Genomic DNA, 19,344 nt, shown 5'->3' on the forward strand with positions numbered 1-19,344 from the left:
CTGGGAGTAGATCACAGTCTCTTGGGAGTTGGACATGCCTGATGTATGATATTCAGGTCATTTTGAGTTGATGAATGTGTAGCACACATACATTACATACACATACATTTTCTGCTGTTCTAAAAAACTGGGTTGACAGAGCCCTTAGTTGGTGGTCCATTTTTTTGGTACGTTTTTAGATAGATGATGATGTAGTCCTGGAATTATCTATTGGTGTATGGGTCTGGCAGACATAGCCCATCCCTGCACTTCTGCCAATCAGCAGAGAAGTTGGGAGTGGTCCTCTCCATTGCAGTCCCTGAGGTGCTATGAAGAGAAAAACACTATATGTGCTCTTCAAAGATCAGTTTTCAGAGAGCGAACTCTGAAGAGCAGAGAGAGCAGTTTCCCCTCCCATTGAAACACTGGGGTATGAGGAGCTGCTGCCAGCCCAGTGCTGTGGTGGCAAGGAAAGCCCTCCACTTCCAGAGGTTCCTCTTCTCCATCTAGCATGGTCCCTTTGCCAGGTTTTATCCATTTGAATCTCCTTCCTTCAACTAGAGCCCATTCTTTTTCCTGTATTGCACCATATTGCTGAATCAGCAACAATACTTGAAACTGAACTTAGATTTGTTCATTCAACTCTTAGGGATTTTCTTTCCCAGTGAAGTCGGCTTAATATCTTGACTTGTTCTAAAGGTGTTGACTGTAGTTTTCCTGTTTAGATGAAATGGGAAACTATATTGAATGGGAAACTTCCTGGTTTGTTTACTCATGCTTTGGAGGGAATGCCTCATCCATTTCTGGGCTTATTAAGCCAAGATATGATTATCCAAACTCTCCCACTGTGCAGGTCTTCCACACTGCTTCTCATACTTCCTGTTTAACCATTGCATTGTAGAGAATGAAGCAAAGCCACCCTTAGAAATGAGACCATGGAGCCGAAACTGCTCCGTCTACTTTCCTCTTGCAGGTAGCTAAGTGGGGAATGAGGGTGAGGCAAAAGAAATGGGCCAGTTTCAAAGCAGGAACATCCTAGGATTCGATAAATGGTAGATTTCGTCTGTTGAAGTCAGATTGTGCCTCTCAAGGGAGAGATTTCCTAGTTTGGATTGTCCAGCTTCCCTTGAATTAATAATAATAATAATAATAATAATAATAATAATAATAATAATAATAATAATAATATATTATTTGTACCCCGCCCATCTGGCTGGGTTTCCCCAGTCACTCTGAGTGGTTTCCAACAAAGATTAAAATGCAATAAAATGTCACACATTAAAAACTTCCCTAAACAGGGCTGCCTTCAGATATCTTCTAAATGTCAGGTAGTTGTTTATCTCTTTGACATCTGATAGGAGGGCGTTCCACAGGGCGGGTGCCACTACCAAGAAGGCTCTCTGCCTGGTTCCCTGTAGCTTTGCTTCTCACAATGAGGGGTCCGCTAGAAGGCCCTTGGCACTGGACCTCAGTGTCCAGGCAGAACGATGGGGGTGGAGATGCTCCTTCAGGTATACTGGGCCAAGACCTGAATAGACTCAGGTTAGATGAGGCTTGCTTCTTAGTGATGTGTCTTCACAACTATTTAAGGTAGCATGTTGGCCCATAGAAGTATGTAGTTCCACAGGCATGCAAAATATAGTTCCCATCTCTAAATGCATTCTGCATGTAACTGAAATAACACCTCTTTTCCTCCGCTGCCTTAGGTCCGTGAAATGCTGCGCATGAGAGATTCCAATGGCGCCAGGATGCTTACACTAATAACTGAACAGTTCATGGCAGATCCACGGCTTGCTCTCTGGAGACAGCAGGGAACTGGCATGACAGACAAATGCAGACAGCTTTGGGATGAGCTAGGTGAGTTTCCGTGTCTGTGTGTCCCATTAGAGAGAGGCCAGTTTGTCCAACCATTTGTGATGGGAGAAGCTAGAAGGAGTCCTTGTGGAAAACATGTCTGATGGGCTGCATGACATTTGCTGGTCTGCTCTGGGCAAGTGGCTTATGGAGGCAGCTAGAAACTGTACAGAGGTAGGAATGAGCATTCCATAGGCAACTGTGTACATGAGAGAAAGAATTATTTTGAGGGGAAGTTGATTCAAGAAGTAAACTTTTCCTTTCAGATTTAGCGACACAGGAAACTTCCTGATACCAGGTCAGTTTATTTGTCCAACTAGCTTCGTATTCTCCACAGCTATCCAGGGTCTCTGACAGAAGCCTTTTTCTCATCATCTGCCAGATTCTAATTTAATTGGAAATGCCAGCAATTGAATGTGGGAGCTTTTTATGCAAAGCATATGCTCTAAACTATGGTGCCTCCCCAAGATATGGTTGTCCCCGTCCCCTTTTCACAGGCTTGAATTGCAATTTAATATCTGAGTTTGGAGAAACTTTTGCCCTCATGTTCTTTATCTGCATAGGAAATGAGTAATGCATAGAAAGCTAGCTTGCCTGCAGGCTGCATCTTTGCCTTTTAGCAGCCAGGGCAAGTGCCTGCCACTGCCAGTTAGCGTAATAGAGGCCTGTAGGCTGCCATGCAAACAGCCTCTTTGAACTTTGCTTGTGGCTGAAAACTGGGGAAGAGATTTATATTCCAAGACAATCTGCCATAGCCTTTTATTTGGGAGATGGTGGTTGAGTTTGGATGTCACAACAAACCATGGTTTATCTTGATGAGAAAGAGCTGCAGTGAGCCTTTAGTGCTCTTTCCCCTCGCCCTCCCCCCGCCTGGCCGGGCTGCAAGAAAGAGATTGGAAGCTTCAGCTTCCATTTTTCACTGACTGCAGTTTAACCAATGCTTTGAAGTGGGCTTGTCTCAAACAAACCATGGTTAGGATTAACCACAATTTGTCAGTTTGGGACAAAATGACAAGTTTTGGTTAATGTGAAACAAAAGTGAAGCTTCCAAGCTCTTCATGACTGCTAGTAATGGGGAGTGTGTGAACTCGAATTGTGGATTGCTCCTGTCATAATAAAGTTGATCAAATAAACCGTGTTTATTATGATGTCCAAATGCAACTGCTATATCTCTCAGGGCAGCTAGTATTTTTCCTTCAAGCCAAGAAGCTTGCTGTTTCTATCGGCCAAATTGAGTAGTGTTTGATCCCGATTTGAAATGAAAATAGTGTTGCAGCCCAGGCCTGAAGTACAGCCGAGTTTGTACTGTTAGAGGTGATGAGAGGAATATTCTTGCCAGGCTGAACCCAGCACTGTGTTTGATCTTTAACAGAGAGAAACAGAGAGACCAGGAGTGCAGTTCTGTATATCGGAATACTCAGTGCAACTCGCCAGTATAAATGTGTATATTTTCATGTATAATCTTGGCTGGGATAGCAGTAAGAGAGGGGGACACAGAGAGGCAAGGGAAAGAAGGACTGAGAGCCTTGGAGCAAGGAAATATGTGCCCACTGACCCCTGAAGAAAGCTCTGAAGTCCAGACTCCCCTTTCACAATTTGTTTCTAAGTCTTTAGCATATACTGCCTACATGTTTTCACGGGTTTTCTTTGCATTCATGAGAGAAAGTCTGTCTTTCAAGGTTTGTGCCAGATGCAGCAAAATCCTGTGGAAGCAACACTTCATAAGTGGGACCGCAAACCTGTCAGCCCAAAGCAGTCTGGGTTATCTGTATGGAAAGGCATAATGAGGATTGAAGAAACTGTTCTTTGCACTTCTGGTTTAAAGTATGCATTTCTACCTTTTAGAGATGGTTTGCAGATTGTCATTCTCCCTTCTTTTGGGCAAGCCAGACAATTCCTATCCTTAGCCCCCCACCCCAGCTGCCATGTCTGTTTGGGCTGTGTGGAGCATGGTCGCAAGAGTGTTGCAGGTACATATTAAATCATGCTCACAACATCAGTTAGGTGACAAACAGCATGGGCTTCTTCTCCTTATTTGGAGGCTGAGCGCTTTCCCCACTATGCCATTGCTGTGGTGTGTGTGCGCACGCATGTGCTTGCCCAACCATTTAAACATAAAGAGAGAGGCAAGCACCATCAAGAGAGGAGGGAATGTGTGAGCCAGAGGCTCATTCATGTAATGCCAAATAATGGTTTGTGGAGCAAGGCTGTCCCAACCCTGCTCCTTAGACCTTTTCTGCCTCTTACGGACCTTATGAAAATTATGTATTCCTTCTCTCCAGAGCCAAAGAATACATCTCTCTTTTAAAGGCTGCAAACAACACTGGTCCACTGCCCCTCAGTGAGGCACTTCAACCTTTTCCTTTATAGGTGGGGGGGGGGGCACCAAGTTAGAAAGCATTCTTTTATATTCCAGAAAGGCCTTACTGATCTTTGCAGGAAGAAGAAAGCTGGCCGTCCTGAACTACATGCTTTCAAGCTCAGGCTGAATTATTCCACTTGAAAACCTCTATCTAGTTTGCAGTGTGAACTGAGATCTATGTTAAGCATAACAGCCTCAGCAAAGGTTCATCTAGCCTGGGAAACCCAAAAGCGAGACATGAGCTCAATAGCCCTCTTTGCATCTTGCTTTCCAGCAACTGGTATTCAGATCCATGGTTCACGGAAAGGAGGGCTTTTATTCCCAGTAACGTCGGACATTTCTTTAAAGCACAAATGGTGTGTGCAGATTATTCTGCCAGTTGAAACACAAGAGCAAAGCTAATATTGCCATTGCATGAGAATCTTTGGAGCTTTAATTGCTGCAGTGCACTATTGGAGATTAGATTCTAATTGTGAGAAGTAGATTGAAAACAGTTGGACTACAGCTTGACCTTAATCTCTCTGGAGACAGTTTATGTATTTCCTTTGTTTACAGTTGGGGATTGGGCTAGGTTTGCAGGGGGGTGGGGTAGAGAGAATAAAATGAGGGGGAAATAGGCTTAGTTCAGATGAAACACAAAACAAACAAGCCTCAGGCTCCACAAGCTCCAATTACCTCCCACACTTCCTGGTTTTCCATAAACTATAATTTGCCATTTTGTTTGGACTCAAGTCAATAGAGGAAGAAGAGGGAATGTGTGAGCCCAAGGCTTGTTCTTGTAGTGCCAGATTATGGTTTGGCATTATTACATCTGGACTTTGGGTTTTGGTTTCAGTTCAGTCAGTGGCACTGTGGTCACCTCTAGTCTCTCCTTATGATGGTAGTGTTCAAGATTCCTGTCCTCAGAAACATCTGCACATTGCGGAGGGTCTTGGGAGTGTGTTTCTAGGCACATTCTCAGTTTGTGTCAGCACCAGTGAGGCCTGAGGGGGTGGTCTAAGCTGCTACTCTATGCATGGACAAGTCCTTTCTCTGCCATTACAAATAATATCCTTGTGCAACTCCTTATAGGCATCTGTGAAATCCTGGCCATGGAAAACTGTGGTCTTAAGAGAAAAATGGTAAAGTTTTCCTTTTCTTAATCTACTATCATCCTGATAAAAAGTCTTTTTTAAAAAGATCTAAAGGATAGACAATAGTTGAGTATACGTATGCCTATGCGAGAGAGATTTTGAAAGAGAGAAGAAGGTTGTGCTAATAATTTTTTAATGAGATTTTATGAAAATGTATTTAATAAATAAATACATTGGTAACAGTATACTATTTTGAGTGGAAGGAGCAGCTTTTTTATAAAGTGCAGCTAAAGGGTTTACGGTGAGACAGTTTTCTGGAATTGTGTCTGTTTTAAATGGATTGTGTCTATTTAATATTTTTAAGTGGGGCTATAGCTTAAAAGATAATGTGCTTCGTATTCATAAGATCCCAGGATCCCTCTCCAGGTTAAAAAAGGACACAAGGAATTATTCTGGGTGGATTGGACATTACTGATAGATGAACCAGCACTGGAAGGCAAGTTCATGTGTTGAAGATGATATGGGCAATTTTAATATATGCACCTTTTCAAGGTGATATGGAAAAGCCAGTTGTGCAGTGACATAAATAGCAGCACTGATTACTAGGGCTTTTAGTATATGTACCACTTGGGCTAATTTTAGACTTAACCACTCCCATGTGAACACTGCTGTGTCCTTTTCCATGGTGCTTTCTGTGAAGCTGTAACATTTAAATACTGCTTACATCGTGCATGTCACCCAGTCATTGGAAAGTAGTCTGAAAGGCAAGGTATAACATTTTCAGATTAGATAGAGTCATAGGCGCCGACTCCATGGGGCTTGAGGGGGCCCGAGCCCCCTCAAAAATTCGTTTGGGGGGGCTCAGCCCCCCCAATAATCTCGGGCGACGGTGGGCGCGTCCGCGGCTTTTATAGGGCGCCCGGCGCGCACCAGCTCAATAACGGGCACCGGCGCGGCGGGGGGCGCCGGGCCGGGGGAGGGGGGCGGCCGGCCTGTCTCCTTGGCAACCCCATTGAGCAGCGCCGGCTCCCCCGGGAGGGCCATCCCCCCGCGCCGCCGATCGCCAACACCGCCGACGCTGTGGCTGCCCGAGCCCGAGCCTGAGCTTGAGCCCGACCCGAGCCCGACCCGGAGCCTGAGCCCGAGCCCAAGCCCGTCAGTCAGTCAGGAAGGAAGGAAGGAGAAATGGGGAGGGAGACGAGGGAGGAAAATTGCGCGCAGGGTGAAGAAAGGAGAAGGGCGAACGAGACGAGCTTCCAACCCAAAAAAGGGCTGGAAGACTGGGAGGATGCAGGATCAGGAAAGAAAGCGACGCCTTCCCCGCCCGCGACGTCGCCCGCTTGTCATTGGCAGCGCAGCGGGCGCCCAGAGGGGCTGGGCACCGGCGCAGGGCCGCTCCGCAGCCGCGGAGGATAGCTGCGCGGCTAGCAAGGTGCGCCGCGTAGAGCACGGCCCTTGTGTGGCCCGGTGGCCAGGCAAGCTTGGGCGGGGACCCCCATGCAAATCTAAGACGGGAGAAGAGGGCAGAGCAAAGGGGGTCCCTTCCCCAACCTCCGGCTCTGAGACTTCCCTGAGCCCCAGAAAAGCGAAAGGATTTTCTCTCTCTTTTTTTATATAAATATTTTATTAAGGTTTCAAATACAAAGTTAGAAACATACACTGAAGAAAAAAGTAAAAGAACAAGAAAAAGAAGAAAAGAAAACCAACCATTCAACACATTTTTTATATAACTAACTGGACTTCCTCGCATCTCCCTTACCCTGCATTCTTTATAATAAAGATATCAGCAAATTATTACCTTGTTTCGTACCTTATTTTGTACTTTTCAAATACTATACCTCTAAATTTAACATACTTTTCATCAGTTACTTATATCTTAAATTAAACATAGTATTACCTTAGATTTTGACCTTTTCTTACTTAAAATATAATTTCCTGTTTCCCAAATCTAATTGCTGAAGCTATAGTTTCCGAATCGTGTAAATTTTTAACATTCATACAACTTATATTGTTTTTGTAAATAGTCCTTAAATTTTTTCCAGTCCTCTTCCGTTGTTTCTTCTCCCAAATCTCGGATTCTGCCAGTCATTTCAGCCAGTTCCATGTAGTCCATCAATTGCGTCTGCCACTCTTCTAGTGTGGGCAAATCTTGTGTCTTCCAATATTTTGCGATAAGTATTCTTGCTGCTGTAGTTGCATACATAAAGAAAGTTCTATCCTTCTTTAACACTTTCTGGCCAACAATGCCCAAGAGGAAGGCCTCTGGTTTCTTGGGAAAGGTATACTTAAATACCTTTTTTAACTCATTATAGATCATTTCCCAGAAGGCCTTCACTTTTGGACAAGTCCACCAGAGGTGAAAGAATGTCCCTTCAGCCTCCTTACATTTCCAACATTTATTATCAGACAGGTGATATATTTTTGCAAGCTTGACTGGGGTCATGTACCACCTATAAATCATTTTCATAATATTTTCCTTCAAGGCATTACATGCCGTGAATTTCATTCCGGTGGTCCATAACCTTTCCCAGTCCTCAAACATGATGTTATACCCAATATCCTGAGCCCATTTTATCATGGCTGATTTGACTGTCTCATCCTGAGTGATTTTCTCTTCAACCTGCCCTCCATCCTCTTGCAGAAAACTCTTTGCCTGCCCTGCCCGTATCTCGTTTTTGCTTTTTAATTCCACACACGCACCCTTCGGACTTCGTGGCAATCGGGCGCGCGGGTGCGTTTCCTAAGAGAGTGAGGACCCCCGCCTCCTCCCCACCTGCTCCCTCGCCAGCCAGCCAGCCGCGCGCCCTAGCCGGAGAGCCCCGGCCGTCCCCGTCGCGCAATCGGCTGGATCTCCCTTCAGCAGGCCGTGCTCACAACTCGGCCCAGGGGCCCCCCAGCAGCGGATCTCCAGCCCAGCTGAAGAATCCGGCAACAAGCCCCCTCCTCCCCAATCGCTCCGCCGAAATACGCTCCAAAACCCCCCAGATAGGCCGCCGGCCGCCAAGTCTAGTGGCACCCTGAGCGAGGGTCTCTCCCCAACACCGCCACCTCGAACTGCGTTCTCCCGGCTACCCGAGCGAACCAGCGGCAGGACCCCGGTATGGGCCCCCCCAATATTTTTTATAAGTCGGCGCCCCTGGATAGAGTGCCCATGCACACTAGCACTGACATCTCCAAGGATATGCCCGCACAGTTGGGTGGTGCACAAGACATGGAGCATTTAAACACACCACATTGAGATGTCCTTTCGGCAGCTCTTACATGAATGTGATAACCTTAAAAATGTCTCAAACTCAAGCAAGCATTAGTCATATTCCATGAGTTCTCAGTCTGAAGAGAGAAACATACTTTAGCTAAAATCTACCTGTGTTTTGGAAAGGGTGGGTCTTCATCATTCATATGAGAACCAACTAAAACATTTTTTAAAAAACTGGTCAAACAAAGCTTAGTCCCCTAAATCAAATAATCAAGTGTTCAGCATGCATACAGAGGCTAGGTGAGGGCAGGGCAGTTGAAGACTGCAGACCTAGAGACAGGCCAAGCATCGTAGGCTACCACAGATTGCAGAGTAAGCTTAGTTTGCAGATTGAGTTGCTGCAGAACATGCAAAGCACAGCATCCATACAGGTTGTCAGTTTTTCATTGCTCTTAGGCTCTGAAATAATGGTGTCAGCAGCAGTCAGGGCTTGCGCTAGAAAGACTATACAGAATATACTGGTTCTCATTCCATTTCCTTCAAAGCATATCCATCTGCATTGGTATTGTCCAAGAGGTAGGATACTATTGAGGATTGAACATACGCCAGATTCAGGAGTTCAGGTCAGGGATGTCTTGTTATTACTTGCACACTTTTCAGAAACCAAACATGGGCAAGTGCAATCTGATCCCCTCCCTCCCTCCCTCCCTTCCTTCCTTCCTTCCTGGTAGCAAAGCATTCTAAGTCTCACTTCAGTGGCAGTTCATGCATATCAAACTTGTGTAATAGTGGTTTCATTTGCATGTCATGGTAGACAAAGCTATGACTTACCAGGACTGTGAAAAGATGCTTGTTCGTGGAGAGGAACTCATACCTGCTTTGTTCCTCTCTAGTCTTTTTAAAACAGTGCAGCAGCTAATCCAAGGAAACCTGGAATCATGGTTAAGGTTTGTTCTCCTTAACTATGATCTGTTTGCTTTCATCACTTGTAATCCTTTGGATCTAACTCATTTGATGGAATACACTCAGTTAATTCTGCTGCCACTTTTTGTGGGCATCAAATAGGTCTTGCAGATCTTAGGGACATGTGTAGCTTGTCAGTTAGCTAACCAAATTCCTATACAGTTCTCACATGCAAGTTTGCCATCTATGCATAGAAACAAATTCTGCACTCCAACTCCTGGATTCTGTCATTCCAAATCTGAATAAAGTTCTCTTTTTCTTTTTCTCATCGTGTCCCCTGCTGCAAAAGTGCACATTCATGCAACAAATCACTTATGAAGAGGTAAATAGATATTCAATTTGGTGTGGACACAACCAGAGGAAAGGCATAGGCCCAGCCAGCCTTGTTCACACCGGATAGCTATGATGGTTTATAATTAACATCATATTTCTGTCTATATAAAAATATCAATGTTTTATAAGTTGAAGTTGGATATTTGCTGAAATAGAGACATTCTAAACAGTGCCAATGTAGGTTTCTGCTGTTCCCACACAAGTTGACAAACTATTTTTGTTGATTCTATAAGTCGGCTATGGTATCTTGAGGAAGCATTGCATATTTCCAAGTTGGCACTGCTGCAGTTTCAGCATCCACAAGAGAGATGTACAACTTTGATATGAATGAATAGCAAATTATACATTTATTGTCAAAGAAACATAATTGTGCAGAAATTATTTGTGCTTTAGTACTTCAAGGAAGTACCACGATGTTAGTGGGCTCTGACCAGGGTTCTGTGTTAAGTCATATGTTGATGACACAAATTCTGTGTAGCTTATTACCCTCCCCCAACACAGTAACTAGTATCAGATTTCAGAACAGGGCAATTAGAGAGCGGTCTATCCCCTGTCATTCACTTCCAGCAGCCTGAGGTTTAGATCAGCTGTTTTGTATAAACCCAAAGGAGAGTTTAGAAACCTGCCACCCAGGAGCCAGCTCTGTGAATTACTTTATGCTGAGCATTGTGGCACTCTCCCAGCCCTTTATCAAAAGAACTGACTCTTTAAATTGGCAGCGTTGGGGAAACAGCCCTGCTGCAGGCCATTGAACTCCATGGGAGGACTTGCCGGCTGGGAGACTTCAAAAGCCAGATCTATAGAGCTGCACTCTTTTACCCTGTATGAGGAAAGGGAAAGAGACTCTTAGAAGTTCAAGGGTGGCTGCCCTGTATTTGTGGTTGGGCCCCAAAAGGAAATGCCAGGAACTGCCCCCAAACAGTTCCATGCCGCTGCTGTTCAGAATGCTCTGGAGGCGGAAAAAAGTCCTGCTCGTTCTCCAGAGATTTGTGGAAAAGTCTGAGCCGCTTAAAAGAAGGCTGGAGAAGGAGGTTAACAGACTCTCAAGTGGGGGTAAGGGCAAGATGAACAAAACAGAATGGGCAGACATGGATGGCTTTTGCTGCCCTATAGCCCAAACCTGCAGCCTACCAGATCTGAACAGAGCCCACCATCTGTGTGTGGAAGCCCACCAGGTCCTTGGCAGAGTTCCTGTTTTAGCAAACAGGCAAGTGCAAGAGGTTTACAGAGCCCCTGGTAGCCCCACACATAGCTGGTGGGCTCTGTGTTGCTTAGTAGGTCATATATTATGCAGACCTGCTGCAGTCTCTGGCTGCGAGTGGAATTGGTAATTTCCCAAGCCAGCAGGAAGAGTCCCAGTCAGTGCCAGTTGTGAGAGGAGAGCAGCCTGCTTAGTTGGAGTTATGCAAAGCTCAAGATTAGCTCTGGATATAATGATACCTTTTCCTTACAGCATGTTCTGTTGGTGGAAATGTATGCAGGTTTTTGAGTTACATAGAACTCCTGCAGGCCGTGAAATTGGCCCAATCAAACATATAACTGTGTGTGCATGCATGTGTGTGTGCTTTAGGACTAGCATAAACAGCTTTCTGCTATAGAGCTTTCACTGAAGGCTGAATTCTCTTCCTTGGCAGGAATAAGGTTCTGTACCACAGGACCAAAACCTTGACACTATTTTTAGTATGGTATGGTTGAAATTGTCTTGCCTTTGCATGTAACTAAAATAAAAGCATCAATGAGGTAGACTGCAGTCCACAAAAACGTATGCCATAATAAATTTGTTAGTCTTTAAAGTGCCACAAAACTTTCTATTATTATTAACAAAGAGGCATTGTATGTTGCTTTAGGGCAGATGTGGCTATTCTGTGGCTCTCCAGATGTTGCTGGACTATAGCTCCCATCAGCTCCTGGTAAGGGATGATGAGAGTTGTAGTCCAAAAACTTACATAACTATCTCTTCCTTGCCTCTTCTATGCATTCTGATCACTCTTTTGTTTGACAGCTATGCCAAGATCACAGTAAGGAGTATTATGACAGCAGGGTGCTGTGAAAAACTTCAAGTTTGGGGAGAGTAGTTTTCAGAAATTAACATCAAAAACCTCTTCAATGTAAATAGACTGGAGAACAATGGCAGATGAAATGCCATTGTGATATTTCTTTTCTAAAGTGGAGCAATCGTTTACTGGGTAAAAATCAGGTTATCATTTGGAACTTCTGACTCTTGGGCTTGCTGCAGTATTTTAAAGCAGTCTTTGATGTGCAGTTCAAACAGGAATTTTGTCCTGGCAGATCGAAATAATCTCAGATGCATACGCAATTATTGTCTCCCAATTTCCATCTCTCAAGAATACAGTGGAGTTTCTGTATGGAAAAATGATGACTTTAGCTATTTATTTGCTTTTATAAATCCTCCCTCCCAATGTGCAGTGCATTTCCCTGAAGCAAGATGTGGATGTTTCTTAAAAAAAAATTCCCCAGGCAGGGAAACAATGTGGGGGCTGGGGGTAACCTTGCTGCATGCTTACACAAGATAGCAGTGAATAACTCCTTCTGCATTTCTGCACCTGGTTCATTCATACAGGGGCCCTGTGGGTGTGTGTGGTGTTAAATCCACACTGCACACTAGAAGAGAAGGGATGCTGGCTGCGACAGCTGCGGAAGTGGGGAGATATGGATGTCTGCCCGCTGGAGGATGGGAATTACGGCAATGAACTTCCCAACATCACTAGTGCACTTACTCAGAGCTCCAGTCACAGGCAAAGTAAGTTGCGGGGGGGGGGGTGAGAGTGTCTTGTCTTCTGCTATGTAATGTTTTTCACACCGGGGAACCCCAGTGTTATAACAAGCTGTTGAACAAACAAAAAACATCTGGAAAGACCCCGACTGTGCTCAAATATAAAAGCTTGCTCAGGTGAGAGATTATCCCTATTGTTGTCTCTGCATGCCAGTTGGTAGACTCCTCTATGGAAGTACCAGGGTGATGTTTACAGTATGGAGACAAGCAGCCCTATCAGTAGGGCTTCTTCCACACTACACACTTCATACATGTTCTGTTTAAAATAGCTCATTGAGAGGGAAACTGCTGAAATGCAAATGTTGCCTGGCTTGAATTCTTAGAGCTTTCGGAATACTGACTTTTCCCATTTCTATTTCTAGGTATCTCTGGTGGCTCATGCTTTCCCCACCCCATCCATTCTCTTGCTATCCTTCTCTTTATCCATGCTTTCTGGGTTTGGGTCATGGGAGGAATGGTTATCCAGGGAGGGCTGGGACTGCTGCAGGATTGGTCGTTTTGCATACTACTACTACAAACAAGAACCAATACATTTAAAAAGAAGAAGTTAAAGTTCAGTGAATCCTTTCAGTGTCCTCAAATATCCCCTGGGCTGCATTTTATTGTGATGAAGCCCATTCATATAGCTTGAACTTTAGGGTGAAGTCTGCACAAGCACCAGTGGTGTACTTTGTATTGTGAAGAGTCCATTGCAACCCTTGTAGAGAGAGGAAACTGCATCCGTTTTGTTTTGTAGGGCGTTTAGCAATTCTAAGCATAATTAGTTATTGGAAGCCTCCTCCCATTAAACTGCGAACGCTCCCACAGTTTGGATTAAAAACCCAAAGCTCCTTAACTGTCAGCCCTCCTCACCCTTTGGCCTCAAATCTATCTCTAAATTGGACAGCTATTTAGATTGAATGCATGCTGATTTGCCCTAATTAATTTATAGCAGTGGTACAATATGGGATTTTCAAGTCTTTGCTTGCCAGCAGTCCTGCTGCAAGCAGGAGGGATATATTAGACATGCGGGGTAGCAAATCTCTAGTGAATTACTTTGTTTGGATATGGTTAAATTTTAAAAACATGGTGACAGGAAATTCTGCTTATTGTGGTATGGTTTGTTGTGGTGATGGCTGAGCACCTCAGTGGTCAGACTCATGGTGGCAAACATTAACCAAGTCCATGCAACACACTTGGCTACCCTGTGTGCTCTTTTCCTTGTAGGCTCTTTAGCAAGGTCAAGACGCACAGTGTTCACTCGTGCCATTGAAGGTTGTGACCTGCACTGGCAGGATAGCCACCTCCAGCGGATAATCAGCAGCGACTTCTACATCTCTCCCTCTTATCAAAGGGAGGGTGAGGGCCTCCTCTTCAACTCACAAGGACAGCCTTTGTGGCTGGGTAAGTTGTTACTCTTCTTGGTAGCAGCCATTATGTTCTTGCTTGGTAGCACACTACTCTGGGGATTCCAGTATGCTGAAGGAAGAATATTGTGTTTGCTCAAGAGATGACTGGAAAATTAAATTTGGAATCCTACTCTGGTAAAATAAGAAAAGTACACATTTGTGGTCACTTTAGGGAAGAACACATCATTTACTCACCTTGCAGAACCTGAGAATTTATAGCATCTAGTCATTTCCTATGCAGACTTGGGTCCCTTAACAGGAAGCTTGTGCCTGGCCTCAAAGTCATCTTACCTGGCCTCTGGTCCTTTTCTTGGGATACCAAGGGACAGATTAATCTAAGCAGTTGTGTTAGCAGGAGCCAGTGTAATGAGTCCTGCAAGTGCAACAGGGTCTCCTCCCTCTCCTTCCCTGCACCTCTTAAATTGGCTTGTGGTTGGGGTTGGAAGAACCCCTCAAACAGAACACGGGGGGAAGGAGAGGGGAGATAGTTCCATCTGGCAAGCAGAAATATTCGCGCTGATGGAATGGTCATATAGCACAACACTGAATTCCTTTATTTCTTGAAACTTTATTTGTTTCAGGATGGGGAAAGCCTTATACTGCACAGTAACTTAAGGCCGTTGCCTTGGAGAAGTTTGTCCAAGGCTGTAATGCCAACAAAGATGCTTATCTTCCTGAAACTAAACAGGAGACTCCACATCTATGGTTCAAACATTAAGCTGTGGTAGCAGCTATACAGGAAGAAGATAGTGTGTGGTGACACACAAACACACTCGTGTGTGTGTGTCTCAGCAAGGCCAAAACCAAGATACCCAAACTCCTTCACACTGCAGATGTGCTTAGTCACATGTTGTCAGAGTGCTATAGGTGTGGTCATCACAGGAAGACAATTTTGCAGTTTCTCCCAGAGTCTCCTTCTACAGCTGAGTACTCAGGCTGCACCATCAAGAGCAACATTTGCTATGCTCTTCAGAGTACTGAAGTTCAGGGACTCTCTAGCACCCCACCAGAGCTGAACCAACTGCACCAGCAACCCAAGTGATTGCTTGGGGTGGCAATATCTTAAGGTGTGCCAGTGAAGCTGAGGGGTGCACCTGTCTCATCCCTTGCAGCAGATGTGCCTGGGCACAATTCAAGTACCACAGCCTGGCATCCATAGCAATGCATGAGATCCTGAGTGGCACCATTTGAATCATGTGGAACAACCGTCAGGAGCCACAAAAAGTTCTGGATGAAACTTTGCTTTATCCTGCTCCTCAGCCCTCAGTGGTTTACATAAATTCCTCCCTAGCTTGCGAGATGTCTGACTTGCCAAAGGAATTAATCCCACAGGTTGTGATTCTGAAATGTTATTGTCTTGTCTTCCCACTCTCTGGGTTTTTTTGGAGCTCCTCCTAGAGGACATCAGCAGCACCATGGAATTGCTTTTGATTTGCCAGCAGCATTTGAATGATGCCGTGCTTTATATGATGCACGATCACTAGAGATTCTTTTTGAAATGTTTGTGCCTCAAGCCTTCTGCTCATCTGTAGCCTTTAATAGCAGGAGATTTGGAGGAGGGAGTATAGCTGCATTTTTAAGGCCTTTGGAGACCTTGTAGAAAATGCTTCCTTTAGAGGAAGTCATGCTCCTCTGACTTTGGCTTCTACGTTTCTCCACGGCAGAGACATTTGCGGAGAAGCGGGCCCTTTGTTGCTTCCCCCCGACCCCCGTGCGTGTCGTCTGTTCCCCCTTATGACCTCTCCCTCAGAGTCGCAATCCTCTCCACAGCAACTGTGACTTCAGGTGGAGATCAACCAGCAGGAACAGATGAATTTCTGTGCCACACAATGGTGTTTCTCACAGGGGCAAGCTGTTTCCGAGTAATTGAGATCCTCAGGAATGACGCAAAATGCACACTCAGTGGAGAAGTGCTTCCAGTGAGGAATTAAGGGAGATGAGCCCAAGTTGCAGGATGAGATGCAAGTCTTTCCTAGGCAAGGGGAGTTGAGAGGTGTGAGGGGTGGAACAGCTAAGTGTGGCCCTTTTTAGGATGGAGCTGGATGCGGGGAACATTTTCAGCATCAGTTATACAAAGCAAATGTGGATGCCTCTGTTCCATTGGAAATCCAGCATGCCAGGGAGAAGGCCAGGCTGAAAACCTTATCCTTTACTTGGCAGCTTTCCCTATGAAACACAGGTCTTTCCTATGAGGAAACATCTTAACATGCAATTCCTCACCTGCAGTTGGAAGTCTAGGAGCAACATGCACCACATGCTGTTTCTGCCTGTTTGGAATCAGCCATCATCTTCAAAGTGTCTGGCCATTGCACAAAGACTAGTTTCACTTGGTGGAATATAGGAAGCTGCTGTATACCGAGTCAGACCCCTGGTCCATCCAGCTTTGCTTTGTTGATACTGACTGACACCAGCTCTCCAGGGTTTCACACGGGGGTCTCTCCCAGGACTAGCAGGGATTGAACCTGGGGCCTTTTGCATAGAAAGCATGTTCTTCTCTTCTACTGAGCCCTCCCCTTAACTTGATGGGTGGACTTGGTTGCATTGGAAAGTAAGAGGTGGGTCCGTTATTGTTTCTGGCAGGAGCAACTGTGGGCTGGCAGGATTAGGAGCCAGACCGTGTGATCAGAATAACATAGGACAGCCCACCTGGGTCTTTGCCACTTCAGATTACCGGTGGAGGACTGTATATTTGGAAATTCCTCTATGTAAAACAACAACCCCACGTAATATTTAGGCACACATGGTTTGGTTCTAATAAAGAACAAGGCAACAAAATAGAGAATTTAGATACAGAAATTGAATCCCAAGCTCCTGATCATAGAGTTGATTTGCTTACACAGACAATACCATTTGCCTATATTGCCGGCTTAATTGCACACACTGTTTGTATTATGCCACAGAACACGTTCCCACAGCCTGTGCCCGTGTCGATGCCCTTCGTTCCCATGGATATCCTAAGGAAGCACTTCGCCTAACGGTGGCTATTATCAACACCCTGAGGTTGCAACAACAGAGGCAGCTGGAGATATACAAGCATCAAAAGAAAGGTATGAGTTGGCCTGTTGTGGTGGGTTTAGGTTGGCTGTCGAAGGATAGTTAGGTGCTTTTATGAGCATTGTAGGGCCCTGCAGGAGCTGCCTAGAGCTTTTCCAAACAGTAAAACAACAACAGCCCCCAAACCCCTCTTCCAACATTTTCGACTCATTCCACCTCCTGAGAGCACCTGTCCCTGGATAGCTGAAGAGGCAGCTGGTGAATTGGCAGAGGCAGCTAAGATGGAGGGTGAGGGAGGGTAGGATTCTGGTCCCATTATCAAGGGTGAACAGATCCAACAGTTCCCCATAGGACGGGTGTGTCAAGTTGTGGGACAACAGCTTTGCTCATCCTAGAATTCTGCTTATCATGCCCTTACAGCTGATGCTGAAACTCTGTGCTGACTTTATACGAATAAAGCTTTTGGGAATTTCCCAAGCCGAGAGTCAAAGTCTTTTGTCTGAGGTTGGGAGCCAGGACAGTGACCAGCTCACCTTGCCTAATAGTAAGCTCAGTCTTGTCACAATGGAAGAACATGGTACCAACACAGCAAAAGGAAAGGGAAGTGCATACAGGGGAGTCTTGACTGTCCTCTGCCAGGCTTGTGAAACTTTATGCCTTGGAAGATGGAACCAGAGGAAGGATCATAAGTAATTACTGTGGGATTTTCTCCCCACTCCCCTTATTCTATTTGCCTACTCCAGAACTGCTGCAGAGAGGAGCAACCACCATCACAAATCTGGAGAGCTGGGTGGGGCACCCCCTCAATCCCATTGGTTGCTTATTTCTCACTTTGACAGAAGCATGTCGAGTAGAGGATGAAAACTGCCTTGAAATTTCAGGTATGAGTATATGAGAACCCCAGACTGCCAAACCCTGAGCCCAGAGCAGAATTTCTGCTCTTTCCCTGAGCTTCCATGTTGGAGCCATTTTCAAGTTTCTGCTGTTGCAGTCTATAGAGTTGGAAGAGGCTATTTAGTCTGTTGTGGTTGGATTCCTGTGGGACACCCTATGCTGACCAGAGGAAGAGGTCTTTGGGCAAACCGTTTCTGTGAAATATGCAAAAGCCAGTTGTTGGTCCCAGAAACAAGTGCTGGCCTGCAGACTGTCTGAGTGTTCAGCTGCCTCTGGCCTAACATGCCCTGTTAATCGGGGAGGGAGAAACTGTAGCCCTCCAGATATTGCTGGTGTCCAACTTCCATCAGCCCCAGCCAGCATAGCCAGAGAGTTGAAGGCCAATGACAACTGAAAAGTTGTAAGTTTTCTCTCCCTGCTGTAGGTGAATTGAGGGGCTCAGGTGCTTTATGGCCTTCCTACCTTGCAGCTCCCCAGTGCCGGTATGAATTAAAGAACTGTGAAGCTCAACACAGCTCAGCCCAGTACATCTGGTCACGTGAGCAGTGCCAGGAGGCAGGCACTGTGCTGTCTTCTGAAAGCAAGTAGGCTAAGAAGGACCAATGGCAGTGATGGAGCCAATCAGGCTATGAATTTTGGAAGGAGGGAGACCCTACCTGCAGGCTGCACTGCCCATCTTATTGATATCTCTCTTCTCCATTAGATGCTGGCGATGCCAAGCCTCCCGTGTATCAACATGTGCCTGTGGCCAATAGTTGCCCTGAGAGTGGGGAATCCTACCTATCCCTTGCTTTGGAAGTCGCGCTGATGGGGATGGGGCAGCAGCGGGTGATGCCAGAGGGCCTTTATGCTCAAGACAAAGTGTGGCGCAACGAGGAGCAAATCATTGCCCGCTTGCAGGAGCTGCAGCTGGACGCTGTGCTGGTGCAGACGCTACGCAAACAGTGTATCCTGCTCCTGGAAGGTGAGAGGACTGAGATGCTGCCCTCAACCGCTCTGGAGGAAGGAGGCTGAACCTACTACCCTGAAACAGTCTTAAATTCCCTGCATTAAGCAGTATATTCTGCAGAAAATCCCTCTTGATCACAATAACTTACACCAATCATGTATGGATGGTCAGAAGGATGTTTGATCGGAGCAATGTATGTATTATGGGATGGGGGTTGGGACCATAATGAGATAGGATCTCAGTATAGATATCACCCTTCCCTGAGCACTAGAAATCCCACCAAAACCAAAAACAAGCCCCTCTTCTTATGCTTTAACTTGATGCTCTCCATACAGGTTGTTTCCCCCATTTTCCCCTACACTCACAAACCCTCTTAAAACACACAATGCTGGTTTGAGGAGGTTTTTCAGTGAAAAGGAACCCGTTGCAGTGGGGATTGCAGCTCCTCTGTCGCAAGGCTCCCCACTTGCAGCTGTGTCGAGAAGGAAATCCAAGTCAGCCTCTTGCAAATTTCTGCTTTCCCCTTTTCCCATGCTCTCCACTGTGCCAGCATTTTCAAACCTCT

General features: G+C 45.6%; 1 protein-coding gene across 4 annotated transcripts in view; it reads left to right on the plus strand.

Annotated features, from left to right (window-relative positions):
* Positions 1 to 19,344, plus strand: part of ZSWIM5 (zinc finger SWIM-type containing 5) — a 118,459-nt gene that overhangs the window by 91,922 nt on the left and 7,193 nt on the right. For all 4 annotated transcript variants that reach the window (XM_081195557.1, XM_081195559.1, XM_081195558.1 and 1 more), the window contains exons 4-9: positions 1,686 to 1,836; positions 12,342 to 12,521; positions 13,761 to 13,937; positions 16,843 to 16,989; positions 17,680 to 17,817; positions 18,534 to 18,794. In XM_081195557.1, coding sequence (XP_081051683.1) covers positions 1,686 to 1,836; positions 12,342 to 12,521; positions 13,761 to 13,937; positions 16,843 to 16,989; positions 17,680 to 17,817; positions 18,534 to 18,794 — 1,054 coding nt within the window. The remainder of the gene's footprint in view (positions 1 to 1,685; positions 1,837 to 12,341; positions 12,522 to 13,760; positions 13,938 to 16,842; positions 16,990 to 17,679; positions 17,818 to 18,533; positions 18,795 to 19,344) is intronic.

Source organism: Podarcis bocagei, assembly GCF_964188305.1.
Source record: "Podarcis bocagei genome assembly, chromosome: 5".
NCBI lineage: Eukaryota > Metazoa > Chordata > Lepidosauria > Squamata > Lacertidae > Podarcis > Podarcis bocagei.